Source organism: Pogoniulus pusillus, chromosome 3 (genome assembly GCF_015220805.1).
Source record: "Pogoniulus pusillus isolate bPogPus1 chromosome 3, bPogPus1.pri, whole genome shotgun sequence".
Classification (NCBI taxonomy): Eukaryota; Metazoa; Chordata; class Aves; order Piciformes; family Lybiidae; genus Pogoniulus; species Pogoniulus pusillus.
Genome location: NC_087266.1, coordinates 14,118,715 through 14,137,295, shown reverse-complemented (window position 1 = coordinate 14,137,295; position 18,581 = coordinate 14,118,715). Strand labels below are relative to the sequence as shown.

General features: G+C 40.3%; 1 protein-coding gene across 1 annotated transcript in view; it reads right to left on the bottom strand.

Annotated features, from left to right (window-relative positions):
* Nucleotides 1-18,581, bottom strand: part of ARHGAP42 (Rho GTPase activating protein 42) — a 186,740-nt gene that overhangs the window by 145,153 nt on the left and 23,006 nt on the right. The window contains exon 2 of the mRNA XM_064170456.1: nt 993-1,088. Within this exon, the coding sequence (XP_064026526.1) occupies nt 993-1,088 (96 nt within the window). The remainder of the gene's footprint in view (nt 1-992; nt 1,089-18,581) is intronic.

Sequence of the window (18,581 nt, the reverse complement as noted above, 5' to 3'; positions counted from 1 at the left end):
ACTTGGAAATAGTTTATAATAAGTGATACACTTGGAAAAGCCTAAGTCTGAGTTACCTTTCTGCATTACACAGATCTTTAAAAAATAAACAACCGCTGTTGAGTTCTACGTTCCCTCTTCTACTGCCTAAGTGTGTATTTTTAGCAGCAATTACTCTTTAACAACCATCTTCCTTCCTCTCAGATGTTTTAGGAGAGACATGGGGGCCATGTGGCATGTAAAACTCATGACAATGAATTTAGCCATTTCAAAAATGCATTATAATCCAAGTTTCTAACCAACAGGAACTGGAGCACTCGAGCTGCTGTGCTACTGCCCAAAAACATCACTGTAACTGTGGCAATACTTTGCAGTAAAGACTGGCAGAAATTCTGAATCTTGGAAATTTTTCCAGGATTAATCTAACAAGGGAAGAACATTTTGATAATTAATACTAAAGAGACTTACACTCAAGATGAGCTGAGATGTTCAGTTCTGTGAACGCAGAAGTTCTGGGTGTGCACAGAGGCAGAACATAAAGCTGCTAGTAAATTTTATTGGCAAAAGTTCAGACAACTATACACTTAGGAATGCACAAGTTGTAAAGGGCATGTTCCTAGGTTTAGACCCTTAAATACTTCCTGAGTCTTACTAGGCACTTAAGTGTTTTTTTTTCAGACTTATGTTGTTGCATAGGAAACTTGTGTGCCTTTTTAGTATCCCAATTAAAAATGCCTGCAAATTAAAACTAACAGTAGAATTTAGAAGATTCACAGTGGACTCAGCACTGCATAATACTTTCCTCCACAATCAACCAAGCTATGTCACAAAGAGAGGTTTTTGACATGTATTTTTAAAGTCTTGCATGATTTCTACTCATGGAAATTATTCTACTTTTGTTACATGCTTCATTAAAAAGAAGAAAACTGTATGGCTCCACTATGTTTGTGGTACCATACACATGAGAAACTACAAACAAAAAATACTGCAGCCAGAACACAGAAAGTACTTACCAATATTAATTTCATCATCAGTTTCAGCATCTCCAATACACTCAAACTGGAAATCTTGTAAAGACTGTGAGAATTTTTGCACTGCTATGGATAAATCTGAAATTCAAGAAAAAGGAAAAAAAAAAGAAAATCAGAATTACTCCACTATGACTTCACTAGACCAAGGATTCACAAAGAATGAAACATTTTTTCTATTTACAAAGTTTTCTTTGCAGTGGAAAGGAAACTTTCCTTCCTTCCTTTTTTTTTGAATAGTAACTTCATTTAAAAAAATCCTCATTACCATTTTTAAAGCTTCAGCTATCCCAGAAACCTACAGAGCACACTCGTGTCAGGTTTCAAACATGAACACAGGTATTATGTTGAAAACTGCCACACTTTTTGAAAATTAAGTATAAGAAAATAATGTCTAACAGCACACATGTAAGTAGAACAGTTTTTAAAGCAGTACAAGAGTAGTTTGTAGGTTAAAATCAATCTTGTGACAGTTACAATATAATAAAAAGAATGACATTCTAACTATACATGTGCTAGTTTGAAGCAGGCTAGAATGTTTTGGTGAGTAGAACTAGATTACAGGCTGTGAAAGGAAAACAGTGGTGATGTCTACTTCACTCATAGGTTTACTGAGATGTATAAAAACGTAAGTCAAAACACAGATAACACACTCGGCATCACTCTCGCTTGGGCTGCTGGCTGAGCTGCATCTCTCTAACCTCACCCTCCATTTGGGACTAATCCACTTTGCTTCCTAAGCCCCTGGCCGAACTTGGGACTGGGGTAAGGTTGAGAGGGGTAGGGGGAAGGTGCAGGGGTGGTTGAGAGCCCCTCCTGAGGACTCAGGTTTCTGGGAGGGGAGTTGTGTTTCTGTATTACCTTTTACCTTGTATATTTCTGTCTATACCTGTATATACTGTAAATATCTGCTTGTATATTGTGCTAGCTGTAAATATAAGCTTCATTCATATTTCCAGAGACGGCTGAGTCTAGTCTGGGTGATTTCTAAAAGTGGGGGGGGGAGGGGGGGGGGGGGGGGGGGGAACACCCAAACCATCACAATACAGTAAAACATTATACAGTACTAGGTAAAAGTTTTTTAAAAAGAAATTGAAAAGAAAAAAACCAAACCCACAAATTCCTGCCAATAAATTAGATTGTCCAGGGATTACACATTTTGAATGAATTACACAGAGTACACCTTTGGACTAAAGAAATGTGAAAGAAATCCAAACTTCCCAGTGTAAAATTTCATTAGAATAGCACACAATCAAAAAAATCCAAACAACAACAAACCCAACCAACAAAAAAACCCCCAACTTTAAGCACATAATATCATTAGGTATTAATAGCAATTGAAGAAATACGTTTGGTAACAAATGAACTCAGTGAAGACTTAAAAAAGCTACCACTCCAGACAAGCACAAAGAACCAGCAACAATTCTTTGTGCCCTAGAATTTTGTATCTATGGTGTCTATTTGGAAGTTAAGGCAAACTGGCAATTAAGATTCCAATATTTGGTAAATCATAGAATCATAGAATCAACCAGGTTGGAAGAGACCTCCAAGATCATCCAGCCCTATCCAGTCAACTAGACCATCTTAATTAAAGTCTTAGCAATGATAAGTTATGAACAAAGCCAAGTCAAAAATTCTTTTTCTAAAGCATCATGTATTTGTCTCCACCTCTGGGAATGTTCAAAAGCCATCTGCACATGGTCCTGGGCACATGACTGTAGGTGGTCCTGCTTGAATAAAGGGTTTGGATCAGGCAGTCTCAAGAGGTCCCTTCCAACCCCAGTCACTATGTGATTCTGTGACTTCCTTAACTCCCTGTTATTGTAAAGCTATAAATACTCCTACTGGACACAAAAATCTGACAGCTAACCTTTTTCCTGTCAGGGAAAAAAAAAAAAAAAAACCAAAAGAAAAAGATTGCATAAAAATACAGTAATTAGCCTAATGTCCTAAATGAAGACATACATCAAGTGTCACTCAAATTTGAACAACACCCCACAGTAACAATCATTCCACTATCTTAAATGAAATAATGGTGGAAAACCTTTCAAACACCTCCAAATAAGAACTGAAAAAGTAAGATGACTTCAGTTTATCATTTCTTAATTAAAAGTAACCACTATGAATTGACAGAATCACAACAAGGATCTTCTTTCCTATCTCTGTCTTTACTTAGTACCTGCTGCTTTTATATTTTGCATGCAGCTGTACAATAGATCAGCTCAACAAGAGAACCAGCAGTCTTTACATAATACAGACATGAATAGATTTTTTTTCTTTGCTTGGAATCCTTTGTTTATCTGACAAATAACTAGAGTGTGAAGAACTGGATAAACAAATTCTGGGGAGCATTCTTTCCTCTTCTTTATGTTTTTCACTGAGAAGATACAGAATTACTGCATCCTTACCAAATATTTCCTACCCTGCTATACATGAAGATTACATTATTAGATGCATTAACAAATTAGATATAGTGTTTCCTATTATTTGCATAGTTAAAAACAGAATAAATCTTTACAAGCTGAAGCACTCTGTTTTATGCAAATACAGCATCTTTGATACCCAGGTAACTGACTGTTCTACAGCTGTTAGAAAGATGTAAACTTGAATTTGTTTGCAGCAGGATGTTTCATAGAACCATAAAATCAGTCAGAGTTGGAAGGGACCACAAGGATCATCTAGTTCCAACCTCCCCTGCAATGGGCAGGGAGACCCTACCCTACCTCAGGCTGGCCACAGCCTCATCCAGCCTGGCCTTAAACATCTCCAGGGATGAGGCCTCAACCCTGGGAAACCCATTCCAGCCTCTCACCACTCTCATGATGAAGAACTTCCTCCTCACATCCAGTCTGAACCTACCCACCCCCATCTCTGCTCCATTCCCCCTAGTCCTGTCACTACCTGATAGCCTAAAAAGTCCCTGCCCAGCTTTTTTGGAGGCCTCCTTCAGATACTGGAAGGTCACAAGAAGGTCATCTCAGAGCCCCCTCTTCTCCAGACTCAACAGCCCAAACTATTTCATTCTGTCCTCATAGGAGAGGTGTTCCAGCCCTCTGAGCATCCCAGTGGCCCTTCTCTGGATACGCTCCAGCACATCCACATCCCTCTGGTAACAGGGGCTCCAGAACTGGATGCAGCACTCCAGGTGGGGTCTCACCAGAGCGGGGTAGAGGGGGAGAATGACTCCCTTGACCTGCTGGCCACACTTCTCCTGATGCAGCCCAGGACCTGGTTTTGAGCTTCAAGGGAAGAAATGCAGTTTTGTTGTTGACTCTTCCTCCGAGTTACCCAATAAAATTTCTGTGTACCAACTAATGCCCAAAATAGTAATACAGCCTTGAGGTGACTGAATGAAAAATATCTATATTGTAAGTAAACTGAAAAGTAAAAAATAGCTACCACAAATAGGAATGAAGATTTATTTCCTCTGGATAGTCTAATAGCTGCCCATGATAGCCAGCATCTCTGTGAATATGAAAGGAAATGAGGGAGCATGGACTCTCTCCTATCACTCTTCCACACGTGCAGGGCTCAGTGGAACAAATGTCAAGGGAAAGGAAAACAAGTGATAAAAATATCTAAGGTGGGGCCTCCATTTTATATCCTGGATTAGTCATACACAGATACCAATCCCTCTTTCAGTGTCAGCAAATCAGTGTTAACACTTGTATGTTTTGAACCTGAAGGAGGCAATTTAACTTAACTTGGAAATAGTCAGTAAGAAGAACATAGTAAGAACTGCAGAGCTCATTACATAACTTAATAAAATCACCCAGAATTATACCATTTGGAGATTTCTGCCTCTACAGGAGACCCATTGTAATATCTTGAAAATACTGGAAGTTATCATATTAAGGTTAAAAGTTGTTGAGTGTAGAAAGGAATAAAATTAATCATAGAATCGACCAAGTTGGAAGACACCTCCAAGATCATCCAGTCTAACCTATCCAACCTATTCATCCAGTGCAAGCTACCCAATCAAGATCATCCAGTCCAGCCCAGCCCTATCCAATCAACTAGACCATGGCAGTAAGTGCCTCATCCAGTCTTTTCTCAAATACCTCCAAGGACAGCGACTCCACCACCTCCTTGGGCAGCCCATTCCAATGGCAAATCACTCTCTCTGTGAAGCACAGAGTTCCAAGGTCTGATGTTTCCTGTAATACTAATTTACAGGTTGCATGCAAAGCTAATTTTATCTGAAAATGAAAAAAAAACATATTATTTTACAGAAAATTCCACCTTCCTTGACAGCTTCTTAGAGACTGTAATAGGAGTTACTCTGCAATAACTCAAAGTGCAGCTGGACCACCACAAGTAGACCAAGTGGTGTAATTCATTATATTTATCATTTTCTTTCTTAGGAGCATTATCACTTTAGTTGATTAAAAAATTCACCTAGCCACAGAAAAGACCACTTGTGTAATAAGCATGGTAAGCTCCTTTAAGATCTCCTACTAAGATTCCTTTAAGATCTCTTACTAAGACTCACAACTGAATTAAATCAGCAACTGCCCTCTTGGTCAAAAAAAAAGACAAATTGTATCATGACCATCTTATCTTGCCTGCACAAAAATAAACATAAAAAGAGAAGAGAGACAGAGAGAGCTTGTCCAGCTTTACAAGATGTCACTTGTGCCTGTATATCCCAGTCTTAGTGTCACTGAGAGCATTCAAATACATCCTACTCTTTCCAGATGTAGGAATGCAAATCGCCACACTCAACAAATCACCTTTATTATCTGCAAGCTCTGTAGCATTACAAAAGTCGATTTTATTTAGCTTCTAAGGTGCACATCTTATAGTCATGTCCCTCTTTTCATGGAGTTCACATGAAGTAAGATATTTCATTTAGTCCAGGAGAAAAAAAATTCTGTTGTGTAGAGTAAACTGACCTTATTAAGTTACTATAAAAACCTTAGCATCTTTATTGTCTAACATTACAAGTCTACCACCCAGGGAAAGATGGCTTCTCAAAAGTATCAGGGATACCATAAATGTTGTTGCCCCTAACCTTCTGCAAGCATTTCAGTAATCTCTCTAGATGCCAGCAAAAGAGTGAAAATGTACCCTGCTAACCCTCAGCTGCCAAAGCTGAAGTTCTAACTGGCAATAGAGTTAACATTTATTTTCTGACAGTACTTGAAAGCACTCACCTACACCGTCTGTTCCACATTTTGCCCGGTCCTAAAAGAGGATTCAGTTCAGTTTTGCAGTGAGGCATACAGACAAGAGTAGCCATCTATACCACAGTCAGCTACTATGCCACAGCTACTTACAGACCTTGGAAACAAGTCATCTGCATAGCAAGAGGGTTTTTTTTGTGGAGCTCTGACAGAGGAAGTACTAAAGGAGGCATACTACAATGTGACCGGAAACAATAAAGGGATAATTGTAGCTTAACCACAAGAAAGTAGTATAACTCCAGTATTAAACATGGAGACATAACAATAGCAAACATCAGTATCATAATGCTAATGAAAATAATTTTAAAAGTAATTCAGGAAAGTGACAAAGGAGTCAGGAAATGTGTTATTCTTTTGCACTTCTTCCTGAAGTTTTGTATTTTTGATCAGTCTGCCTAACACACTGCCCAATAAAAATATGCACAGTCTCCACATTGTCCTAGAAATCAGGTTTATTTAGATTCATTTTGTTTCAAAATGCCAAAAAAGGAGGATTTTGCTTGAACTGTAATAAATTAACTATCGTCAGAGAGGGCCATATATGTTGGATAAAGAATAATAAAACTATGATGCAGTCCTTCTGTATTACTAGATATGTTCTTCAGTGTTCTTGTCCTAGATTTTTAACCAAATCATAAAATAATTTCTTACACAGAGCCTTGAGAAGGTGAAGAGAACAATACACTGTAGCAGAGTGATAAAACAATGGATGCCATTATCTAAGGAACAAGTATATTAATTTTGGCACAGCCTTTCTTCACAATAAGGATCAAGTTCTATAGATAGAGAAACTTGACCAAGATTTCTGTAACTTGGCAAGCACAGACTTTTTTTTTTGGCTGGGGTGGTAAGGCTGTTTGTTTTTGCCAGTCTGGTGGCTGCCAGAACAGAAGAAACCCCAAGCTTTTGACAGGAGTCAAACAAGCTCTAAAGCAGAAGCTATGCACTTGCAAAGGACTCATATCCCTCCCAGTAAGAGTCTGCAAGAAACTGTTCTCAAATGCATCAAAGCCAAAGTCTTTTTCCACTTGTTTACTTACAAAGATTACTTCATTAGCAAACAGAGTTTCAAAACCCAGCACTCTTCCTGACTGATGTCAATCATGCTGGCAAAGCCTTGGTATCATTCACTGTCTTAATAAAGAAAAACAGCAGTTGAAACCTAGTGAGAAGATTAAACGTGCCTAAATGAACTTCTGAGAGCCAGCTGGAATGCAGTAAACGGGACTTCAAACAACAGATGATCTGTCTAAAATAGTAACAGCAACATATCTGGTGATCTGACACAAAGCTAGTTATTACTGTCTGGCTTCAAAGACAGCAGAAGCAAAGGGGTGATGGCTGAGCTGGCAGGATATTAGAGTAATTCTTCAGTTAGCTGAATTTTTGAGCAGTTGAAGACTGGGAAGGAGACCATATACAGTCACCTTTAGTGTTGTAAATCTGTAGGCAGTTTGATTCCTCTAGCAGATATGTCTAGAGGCATTGCAGTGCCATGCTCGATGGGTTCCTTCATTTGGTCATGCACTGACATACAGGTTTATTAAAACCCAAGCTACTCAACAAAACTGAGCACTAAAAAGCTGTAATGTGTGAATAAAACACATCAGAAACTGAACAATATTGCCAGAGTACCTTGTGACCAACATGAGGCTCAGAGACAGCCCTGGCTGCAGTGACCATGATGTGTTAGAATTTAAGATCCTCAAGGCTTCTAGGAGGATGTATTCCAAGTCTAAGACTGTGGACTTTAGGCATGCAGACTTCAATTGCTTCAGGGATCTGCTGGCCTAAGCACTGTGGGACGAAGACCTAGAGAGAAAGGGGGCCCAGGACAGCTGGTCCATATTCAAGGATCACCTTCTCTATACCCACAAGCAAAGTACACCAACAAAGAGGGAGGCAGGAAAGAATGTTAGGAGACCTGACTGGATGAGCAAGGAGCAACTAGACACACTGTCACACAAAAAGAAACTGTACGAGGAGTGGAAGAAATGACAGCTAGAATCAGGGATGTATGAGGAAGGTGCCCAAGCAGCAAAAGACCTGGTTAGAAAAGCTAAAGCTCAGCCAGAATTAAATCTAGTCAGGGAGACCAAGAGGAATAGCAAAAGTTTCTATAGGTACATCACTGGCAAAAGGAAGACCAAGGAAGGTGTATGCCCCCTCAGAAAGGAAATGGGAGAACTGGTGATAAGTGATGTGGAGAAAGCTGAGGTTCTCAACGACTTCTTCACCTCAGTCTTTACTGGTAAGGTCTTCAGCCACACTCCTGAAATCACAAGATAATGGCAGGGGCTGGATGAAGGAACTGCCCATTGTAAGTGAAGGAGAGGTTCATGACCATTGGAAGAACTTGAGAACGTACAAGTCCACAGGACCCAAAGAAATACATCCACAGGTACTACAGGAATTGGCAGATGAGGTCACTAAACTGGTCATTATTACATTCCAAAAGTCATGGCAGTCTGGGGAAGTCCCCACTGACTGGAAAAGGGGAAACAACCCCCAATTCCAAAAAGGGAAAGAAAGATGACCCAGGAACTATAGGCCAGTCAGTCTCACCTCTGTGCTCTACAAGATCATGGAGCAAATCCTCCAAGAGGCACTGCTGAGGCAGAATAGTAAAGCGGTAACCTGGTATAAATAACATGGCTTCACCAAGGGCAAATCGTGCCTGACAAGCCTGGCAGCCTTCTACAAGGCTGCAACATCAGTAGACAAGGCGAGAGCAACCAATGTCATTTATCTGGGCCTCTGGAAAGCCTTTGGCACTTTTCTACACAACATCCTGATCTCCAAGCTGGTAAAATATGGCTTGGAATGATGGACCACTCGTTGGATAAAGAACACACCCAAAGAGTGGCTGTCAATGGGTTCATGTCCAAGTGGAGGCCTGTGACAAGTGGAGTCCCTCAAGGACCAGTACTGGGACCAGTTTTCTTCAACATCTTCATCGTAAACATGGACAGTGGCATTGAGTGCACCCTCAGCAAGTTTGCAACAACACCAAGCTGTGTGGTGCCGTTGACGCACTGGAGGAAAGGGATCCATCCACAGGAACCTTGACAGGTTGGAGAGGTGGGCCCATGCCAACCTCATGAGATTCAACAACATCAAGTGCAGGATCTTGCACCTAGGTTAGGGCAATCCCGAGCATCAATGCAGGCTAGGCAGTAACTGGCTTGAGAGCAGCCTTGAAGAGGACTTGAGGATACTGGTGGATGAGAAGGTCAACATGAGCCATTAGTGTGCACCTGCAGCCCAGAAAGCCAACTGTGTCCTGGGTTGCATCAAGAGAAGTGTGGCCACTCTCATGAAGCCTCCACCTGGAGTACTGTGTCCAGTTCTGCAGCCCCTATTACAACAGAAATGTGTCCAGAGAAGGGCCACAAGAATGATAGAAGGCTGGAGCACCTCTCCTGTGAAGACAGGCTGAGAGAGTTGGGATTGCTCACTTTGGAGAAGAGAAGGCTCCAAGGAAACCTTATTGTGTCCTTCCAGTATCTGAAAGGGGTTTACAAAAAAGCTGGTGAGGGACGTTTGAGGATGTCAGGTAGTGATACAACTACGGGGAATGGATCCAAGCTAGAGGAGGGCAGATTAAATTAGATGTTAGGAAGTTCTTCACCATAGAGATAGTGAAGCGCTGGAACAAGTTGCCCAGAGAGATGATAGAAGCCCCATCCCTGGATGTTTTTAAGGCCAGGCTGGACGTGGTTCCAGGCAACCTGATCGAATGGAAGTGTTCTTGCCCATGGCAGAGGAGCTGGAACTAGGAGATCCTTGAGGTCCCTTCCGACCCTGAAAATTCTGTGATTCTCTGATAGAACAGCATGTTAAAATGCAGAAAACCATTTCTTTAGCTCACTGACTCATATTCTTCAGTAGCTGAAACTAAAAGACACTGTTGTGGCCCTTTTTCTTTAATTGCTTTACAAACACATCTATTTTCTTGATTTATTTCATAAGCAGCTCTCATCCTATAAACAATTTTTCTGGCTAAATTATCTAAACACTTGAAAAAGTAGATTTATAATGGAGACATTATTATTATGAAACAAGGCTGTATGATTTGCAACATTCTTCCTGCCCTAATATCAGAAGCAAGGAAATGTTTAGAAGTTCATACAACTGAATAAAAGGGCTTTTGGTATTACAAACACAGATCTGTAAAACATTACTTATAAGGAAAAACACTATTGAGATACATATCTCCTTAAATACTTCAAGACATGCTGTTTTGCTGTGAAAGTGAACTGGGACCTGCCTTGGTTTTGTTATTATATATCAGAACAAGCTTCACAGACGTGAGCTGTATCAACAGCCCGAAATAAGCTGGCTGAACAAGAACACCCCACTGAGAAGCACTGAACTTCAACAGCTTCTGTATTTACTACAGTCAATTTGATTGCAACTAGAAGATGTCACAGTGGGACATCTTTTTCCACATCATGGACTGTAAACACAGCAGCTAGTAGTAAAATTGTATTTAGCCAGTATGTATGATTAAGCAGTTAAAAGCAGTCATTGTACAGGACTGTGTATATCACTTATATGTTTCAAATGTTTTCCTGCCATAAGAAGTTTCTCATTAAAAATCCCAGTTAGTCTTAGAAAAGAGTAAAATGCATTTTCTTTACAATCTTCGTTTCCAATCTTCAGCACTCAGTGCTGTTTTAAAATTAAACGATAAACAGAAATCAACAGACACAGGTAAACTGTCACACACAGAAAACCTTCAGTCTCATAAGGTATATGATAACAGGTCCACACAAACAAGGGAACCTGTGAAGGACTTATGCTGAGCATGAGGATGTTGGCATATATCTTGATACTGTAATTAATTCCTTCAGCTCTACATGAAAAGTATTATGGGGGTTGCTGCCAGACCACCTAATCCTAGCTAAACAAAACATCACCACCACCACAACACATTCCCGCATCACACACAAAAATCTGCACATTCAATTGATAATGCTTCTGCTATCTTCAGTTTCAAGTGGCTTTCAGTGCTAGAATCTTTCTGCCCACACATGTCATATGCTATACTATTGCATGGAAAAGTGTCCATCTCAGCGTTTCTTGACATTATTCACATACATACACACTTGTTATTCTTAGTCCTCTTCTCTTATGAGCAATGACATTTTCCCAAAATTTCTGGCTATCTGCAGGGGCAGATGGAACTAATGCTGGCCATTTGCCATGATGCCCTCTAAAGAAGCCACAAAAAAAGACCACAAGAAAATAGAGAACTCAGCGCCCAGCGCCAAAGATTTTGCAGCACAAGAGCCACTGCTCTGTATTGACACAGTCTTTCATTGTTGCTATCAATGAACTCTTTATCCCCTTTACTTGCTAGTTCCATTAGTCTACATTTGTTGCCAACTTGCTCTTCCTGGAACAATACTAAGCAAGTAAAATAAACAACTCTCTATCCCAAAAATCCCATATTACTTTTCCACCTTAGACTCAATGTTTCGGTATTTTAAGGAAGCTAATTTCTTTCTTATTATCTCTAGGGAAAGGACATCAGCAGAATATGCATTGTGGAATTCCTCTGGGATTAAATAAGGCACTAAAGCAGACTGAAATTTTTCAGTGTCATTTTCTTACTCATTAACATTTCCATGAGAAAAGTGCATAATTTACTTTCTCATTCTAGCAACCACTGAGAAATCCCCTTGATCAAATGCAACAAAATCCCCACTTTCTTAACACTGTGATGCAAGTGTTATTGAAAAGTCCATACCTTCTACAAATCTCATAGTTATTCAGACCAACACTTCAAAGTCCCAACTTCTCTATGTTAGAAATTTGTAGAGAAGTTTGTATATTCTTAGTACTTCTCTAAGGTTAAGCACTAAATCAAATGTATCTTCTAAAAAATTGCCCCAAGAACAGAACATTGACATTTAATGAGGGGGGTGGTGTTTTTTCAGGCCATATTTACATGGTTACTCAACAAAACTTCTGAAACCTCCCAGAAATATAATTGTTGAAACAAGTAGTATTATCCAGTCAAAAGACAAAATTGGTAATATGTAATCCCTCTTTTCACAGTTTCCTTCCTTATGCCAGTTCACTTTGTCCAACATCTAATCTTATTTACATAATTCAAATACAAAGAATTAGTTTTAATTGAGTTTGCAAAAGTCATTAAGTCTATACAACAATAAACTTGTTTTGGCTTTGCATAGTTCTAAATAAATGAAACAATGAAAGTACATCTAAAAATGTCTGTCTTAGAACTATCAATATAGAGAACACCACACAGTACTGCACACGTCTCTGAAGTTAAGGCATAGCTTTTTGCCAAAAATAGTAATTTCATTTTGTTTCCAAACGCCTGTGTTCCTGTCTTTTATTTCACATTGCCTCTTTGCTACAAAATTCTTTCTTTCTCAGTCTTTCTGGTTATAAGGTGGTTCAGCAATACTGCTACATTTGATTAGAAACAAGCTGACTACACAGGGAATTAGGCTCTGAACCTTCAAATCATCAATCACAGAATAATGCAACAATAACCACACTAATACTGGTGAAATTCTTGAGCAACATCTCAAGTCGGTGAAAATCAAGGCTGCTCTAATGTCTCAGATAGAAGTTTACTACCTCTTTCAGATGTCTGTAGTACTGATGCAGACAGCACACCTCTCCTGGCTCACCAGAGAGGTCCCAGGAGACTGGAAACTGGCCAATGTGATCCCAATCCACAAGAAGGGTTGGATGGAGGAACCTGGGAACTATAGACCTGTCAGCCTGACCTCAGTGCGAGAGAAACTGATGGAGCAGGTTATCTTGGGGCTGATAAGAGCACACCTAAGGGATGGCAAAGTGCTCAGGTCCAGCCAGCATGGGTTTAGGAAGGGCAGATCCTGCCTTTCTAACCTGATCTCCTCCTATGATCAGGTGACCCGCTTGGTGGATGTGGGGAGGCCTGTGGATGTGGTCTATCTGGACTTCAGCAAGGCCTTTGACACTGTCCCCCACAGCAAACTGCTGGCTAAGCTGTCAGCCCATGGCTTGGATGGGAACAATCAGTGCTGGGTTAGGAACTGGCTGGAGGGCCGGACCCAGAGAGTGGTGGTGAATGGTGCCACATCCAGCTGGCGACCAATCACTAGTGGTGTCCCTCAGGGATCTGTGCTGGGCCCCATCCTCTTTAACATCTTCACAGATGATCTGGATGAGGGCATGGAGTCAGTCATCAGCAAGTTTGCAGATGTGACCGGGTTGGAGGGCAGAAGGGCTCTGCAGTGGGACCTTGACCGCCTGGACAGATAGGCAGAGTCCAATGGGATGGGGTTCAATAGCTCCAAGTGCAGGGTGCTGCACTTTGGCCACAACAACCCCATGCAGAGATACAAGCTGGGGTCGGAGTGGATGGGGAGCAGCCAAACAGAGAGGGATCTGGGGGTGCTGATTGATACCTGCCTGAACATGAGCCAGCAGTGTGCCCAGGTGGCCAAGAGAGCCAGAGGCATCCTGGCCTGCATCAGGAATGGTGTGGTCAGCAGGAGCAGGGAGGTCATTCTGCCCCTGTACTCTGCACTGGTTAGACCACACCTTGAGTACTGTGTTCAGTTCTGGGCCCCCCAGTTTAGGAGGGACATTGAGATGTTTGAGCGTGTCCAGAGAAGGGCAACGAGGCTGGGGAGCACAGCCCTACAAGGAGAGGCTGAGGGAGCTGGTATTGTTTAGCCTGGAGAAGAGGAGGCTCAGGGGTGACCTTATTGCTGTCTACAACTACCTGAGGGGTGGTTGTGGTCAGGAGGAGGTTGCTCTCTTCTCTCAGGTGGCCAGCACCAGAACAAGAGGACACAGCCTCAGGCTGCACCAGGGGAGATTTAGGCTGGAGGTGAGGAGAAAGTTCTTCACTGAGAGAGTCATTGGACACTGGAATGGGCTGCCCGGGGAGGTGGTGGAGTCGCCATCCCTGGAGCTGTTCAAGGCAGGATTGGAGGTGGCACTTGGTGCCATGGTCTAGCCTTGAGCTCTGTGGTAAAGGATTGGACTTGATGATCTGTGAGGTCTCTTCCAACCTGTGACACTGTGACACTGTGATACATGAGGGTATCCAATTCAAGGACACAGTCATTCATAACTGGACAACATCAAACACTACATTCATGCTGGTTTTCTTCCTTTTCAAATACAATTAATTTTAGGTCTGTTTCAACAGTTAATTGAACGGCACAGAGCAGTAGCTTTAATAAGAGTATGTAGGGATACTAAAGAACTGGAAAAAGCGAAAACATTAACTTACACACATGTTTTGTGTGTGTGTGCATGTGTACTTTTGTTTATATTTTCTTCTACATCACTTAAACTTCTGCCTAGTTTTCTAGCATACACACTTGTGCAAGCCATTGTACACCTGAAGTTCCTAAACTTTCTCCTGTGGCAGTCTGCTTTGACCCTCTACATATTTTCTCTTGCTCTTTCTGGGAATTTTAAATATTCTTTCATTATTTTCCACATTTTTCCTCCACTCCATGAACGTTTGTTTCCCAGAACAGTGTCACCTTTTTCCAGAGAGCTAGGTCCACAGCTCTATCTTCCTCCCCTAGTCTCTTTTATTGAAACACAGATTATCAGGCTGGCTGCATCACTTCTCACTCCTCCTGATACATCTCATAGACACTAAGCAGGCTGAAAAGCACCGCAAAAAGATGGAAGAGAAACTTGGATCAGATTCTGCCAGAGGTTGAAAAAGCAGAGAGTAACTTCCTGTTTGGCAACCAAGGAGCTGCCAGAAAAAAAACCCATGAGGATTCTCAGACTTCCAGTACAACATAGGGTACACCGCAACAGATGGCCTTTTAGTAGTATTTAAAAACACAGTCTTCTGTTTGCACTTACTTTAACAATACATCCAGAGACACCTTATAAATACATGTCCTATTTACAGCAAAACAAAAAGCAGTATTTGATAAGGTAATTTCACAATAAAATTTAAGCCTATGCTGCAACTCATTCATAAGGAGCCACAGCTCTGACTATTTGAGCATGGTTGGTTCTGCCAGTTCTGTGTACATATAACAAAATGCAATTTTCTCACTACTACCCCCACCCAAATATATATCCTGGAGGAAAAAAAAAAATAGACTTAGTCAGTTCTGGTATGAACAGAGAAAAAATTGCTTCTAGGAAAAAAAAATCATTGTAGCAATTATTATGTAGACCTTTAGCTGCCAAAAAATACTACAGTGTACCTTGAAATGCTTCTATATGTGATGACTGTGATACTGTGACTTTCAAATTAAGTAGATTCCTCTGTCTTGCAAAGAGAGCTGCTCAAAGAAGAATCGGTCACATTGGCATGTGTTGGATGACGGGGGAGGGATGAAAGGAATGAAAGCAGTTATCAAGGCATTTGTAAGTAGTGAGCTTTTGGAACAACATTAGAGTCGAGGGTCATGGGAAACAGAAGCTTTGCTCACCCTTCTTCCTGGCAAAGTTTTCTGCACTTGGGCAACAAAGTGAAATATTTTGTAAGAACAGAAGGAGGAGGAGAGAGGAAAAAAAATGTAAATGTGTATATTTATCTCTTAAAAAAAAAAACAAAATGAAAAAATACTACCACTTTGCTTTAAAGGAAATGAAACACTTTCTACACGAAATTCTTTCAGACTCTTAGAGCTCAGGAATACAACAGTTGATTAGATCTCTTTGATCAGACAACTAATATTACAGTCACATGAACTTCAGTAGTATATGTAACAGGCTTGTGTTTTTATATCCCCTAATACATACACACAGACAAATAGATGTGTGTAACATTTGTTTAGTCAGATATGCACTTCCAGACACAAAGAACAAAATTGGGACCCCTAAATCACTTAGCATTTTGCCTAGTGAAGTTAAATGGCACTAAATCATCACCAATTTGGCCTAAAGGCATTTGTTGCACTCAGTCTACCACAAAGTTGACTCACAACATAGTTACTTCTCACTATTTCAGGGGGAACAGACACCAAACATCAGTTTTATATAGTAAAGGAACTTATATGCCTCTTCTGCTTTTAAAATATGAAAGGAATTCAGAAAATGCAGAGATGAGAGCCATGAAAGCACTTAAAAGCCCTGAAGATACATTTTTTAGGGTTTAGATTTAATCATTTGCAGTATCCTGATTTCAAAATCTGCTGCCAAAATATCTGTATTTTAATAATGGGGCAAGGAGAATGATGGGGGGGAGGGTGTGCATGGAAACAGCCCAAAGAACTACGCTTTGTTACATAATGAAATGCACAACCACAAATCTGTTTCACTAGGTGAGATCCCATTTGTAATGCTCAAGAATCAGGTGTTTCCAAGGAGTCTGAACTCCAATTTGTGTATGAGTTTTTCCTTAATGGTTATGAAACAGCTTTTGTATCTTATGTACAACCTCTTCCTATTTTTGAAAGTGAAACATCCCTCATGTTCATTTCACTGGACTCTTAACTTCTCAGATGAAAATAAGGAACATTACTTATCCTCTGCTGAAGTCTGCACAGATTTTCTTGAGTCAAATAACTTTTAATAAGGCCCAACTGGGCTTCCACATATTTAAATTATTGCTTTGATGAGTTTGAGAGTTTGTTTCATTTGGTTTTTTGCTATTATTGTTGGGCTTTTTGTTTGTCTGGCTAGTTTTCCTGTTGTTTTAGAATGGGTTTGTTGTGTTTTTTTTTGGTGGGGGTGTATTTCTTCATTTTTAAAAACATATAGTTCTCTGGAATTTTGCTCTGCTTTCCTGACATGAAAATATTTAGGAACATATGACAATATCCACTTGTTATCTTCCTAGAAGACTGATATCCTTTAATTAATAATCTTACAATCCATTAGTACTAGCAGTGTTTATATTACAGCATATGTAATGAGTTCTGTACTAACTGTTATCACTCATGAATGAGACTGTCATTAAAATAGATAAATAATAGTTAGGTTGTTTTACTACTCTACACTTGGGTCCAGTCAAGAAACAAAGTAAATATTATCAATTATTTACTATTGCTATCTAACATAGCAAGAAATTAAGTTCAAAACAAAGAAAGAAGATGCTTTTTCTTCAAACTTGTACTTAAATCATGAAGCTTCTTGCCACCAGATGCCATGGATGTAAAAATTTGTGTGGGTTCAAGAAACAACTAATCAATTCACAGAAGAAAAATCCACAGAGAGATATGAAAGCCTTGAACTTCTGGAGGCAGCAGAAACATCAGTATTTTCTGCCTGTTCTTATTCTACCTTAGGCTTCAGAGCTGTGGTGAGAAAAGAAATGCAACTCAAAATACTCACTGGCATCTAAAGACAAGACCTAACACTAGATAAGCCTCAGGTCCCACTTAGCAAAGCCTTCCTTATGCTCTTTGGAGCATTTTGAAGGGTATGTTTTGCAATAGCTTGAATGACTCAAGACACCAATGGCTGATCACCACCATCTACTAGTAGGAGATCATCACTCTCAGAGATATGCTACCACAGCTAAGCCTTCTTTAGCATTTATCTAGGATTGCTTATTTTTGCAACAGACAATGAAGGAGTAGCTAAGAAATTAAGGATCATGAATATGTTCTGTCTTACTGATTAAACCAGGGGAGGTGTTCTCCAGGGGGTGAGCAACGATAGGCAGATGGAAGATGTGTAGTCTCTAACACCTCCGAAGCCAGAGAATGTGGACCACTACGCATTTAGCCATATTACACAGCTGTAATACTGCTATCAAAGACTCGTTTAGTGATCTGTGTGAGCCACTGTAAGGTATGCTGAGCATAACTTCTAACAGTAAAAACAGCTGCAGTAATAAATAGCTGATAAAAGTTGATTTGGACTACCAAGCCCAAATTACTTGAAGACTGATTGTGTACAGCTGTACTGTATTTACACTCTGTGCTTGCATACACGTACTATCTTCACCCTCTTCCTTCAAAATTTCCGCTTAGCTCTTAGCACAAGAGGAGGTCACTGTGTGGACAACTGTTCAATACTTTTTTTTCCCCCTCTCAAAGTTCAGTTTTGCTCTCACCTCCTCCAAGTATAGCTTACTGAATACCACCCACTTCCTATAATGAACACAACATTATTTCAGCCTTCCTGCAAGCCTAGAAAGGCAGTAAAAATGGATATTTCTATGTCATATTCAAGACCATTACTCTGTATGACAGATAGAGATGCTGAAAGCAAGACTGCCTAAGGCCACACACACCAAAGTGGTGATTAGGCAGACCCTTGTGGCTCGCTGCTTCATGCCCATTATTCCAGATGCCATTCCTTCAGACTGGGAGACGCTAACCAGACCTGGAAAGAATGCAGCTCCTCTCACTTCCCTGTCCTTACAAAAGCTGATTTTTTTTTTTTGTATTCCAAGGAAATAAAAAAAAAAAAAAACCAA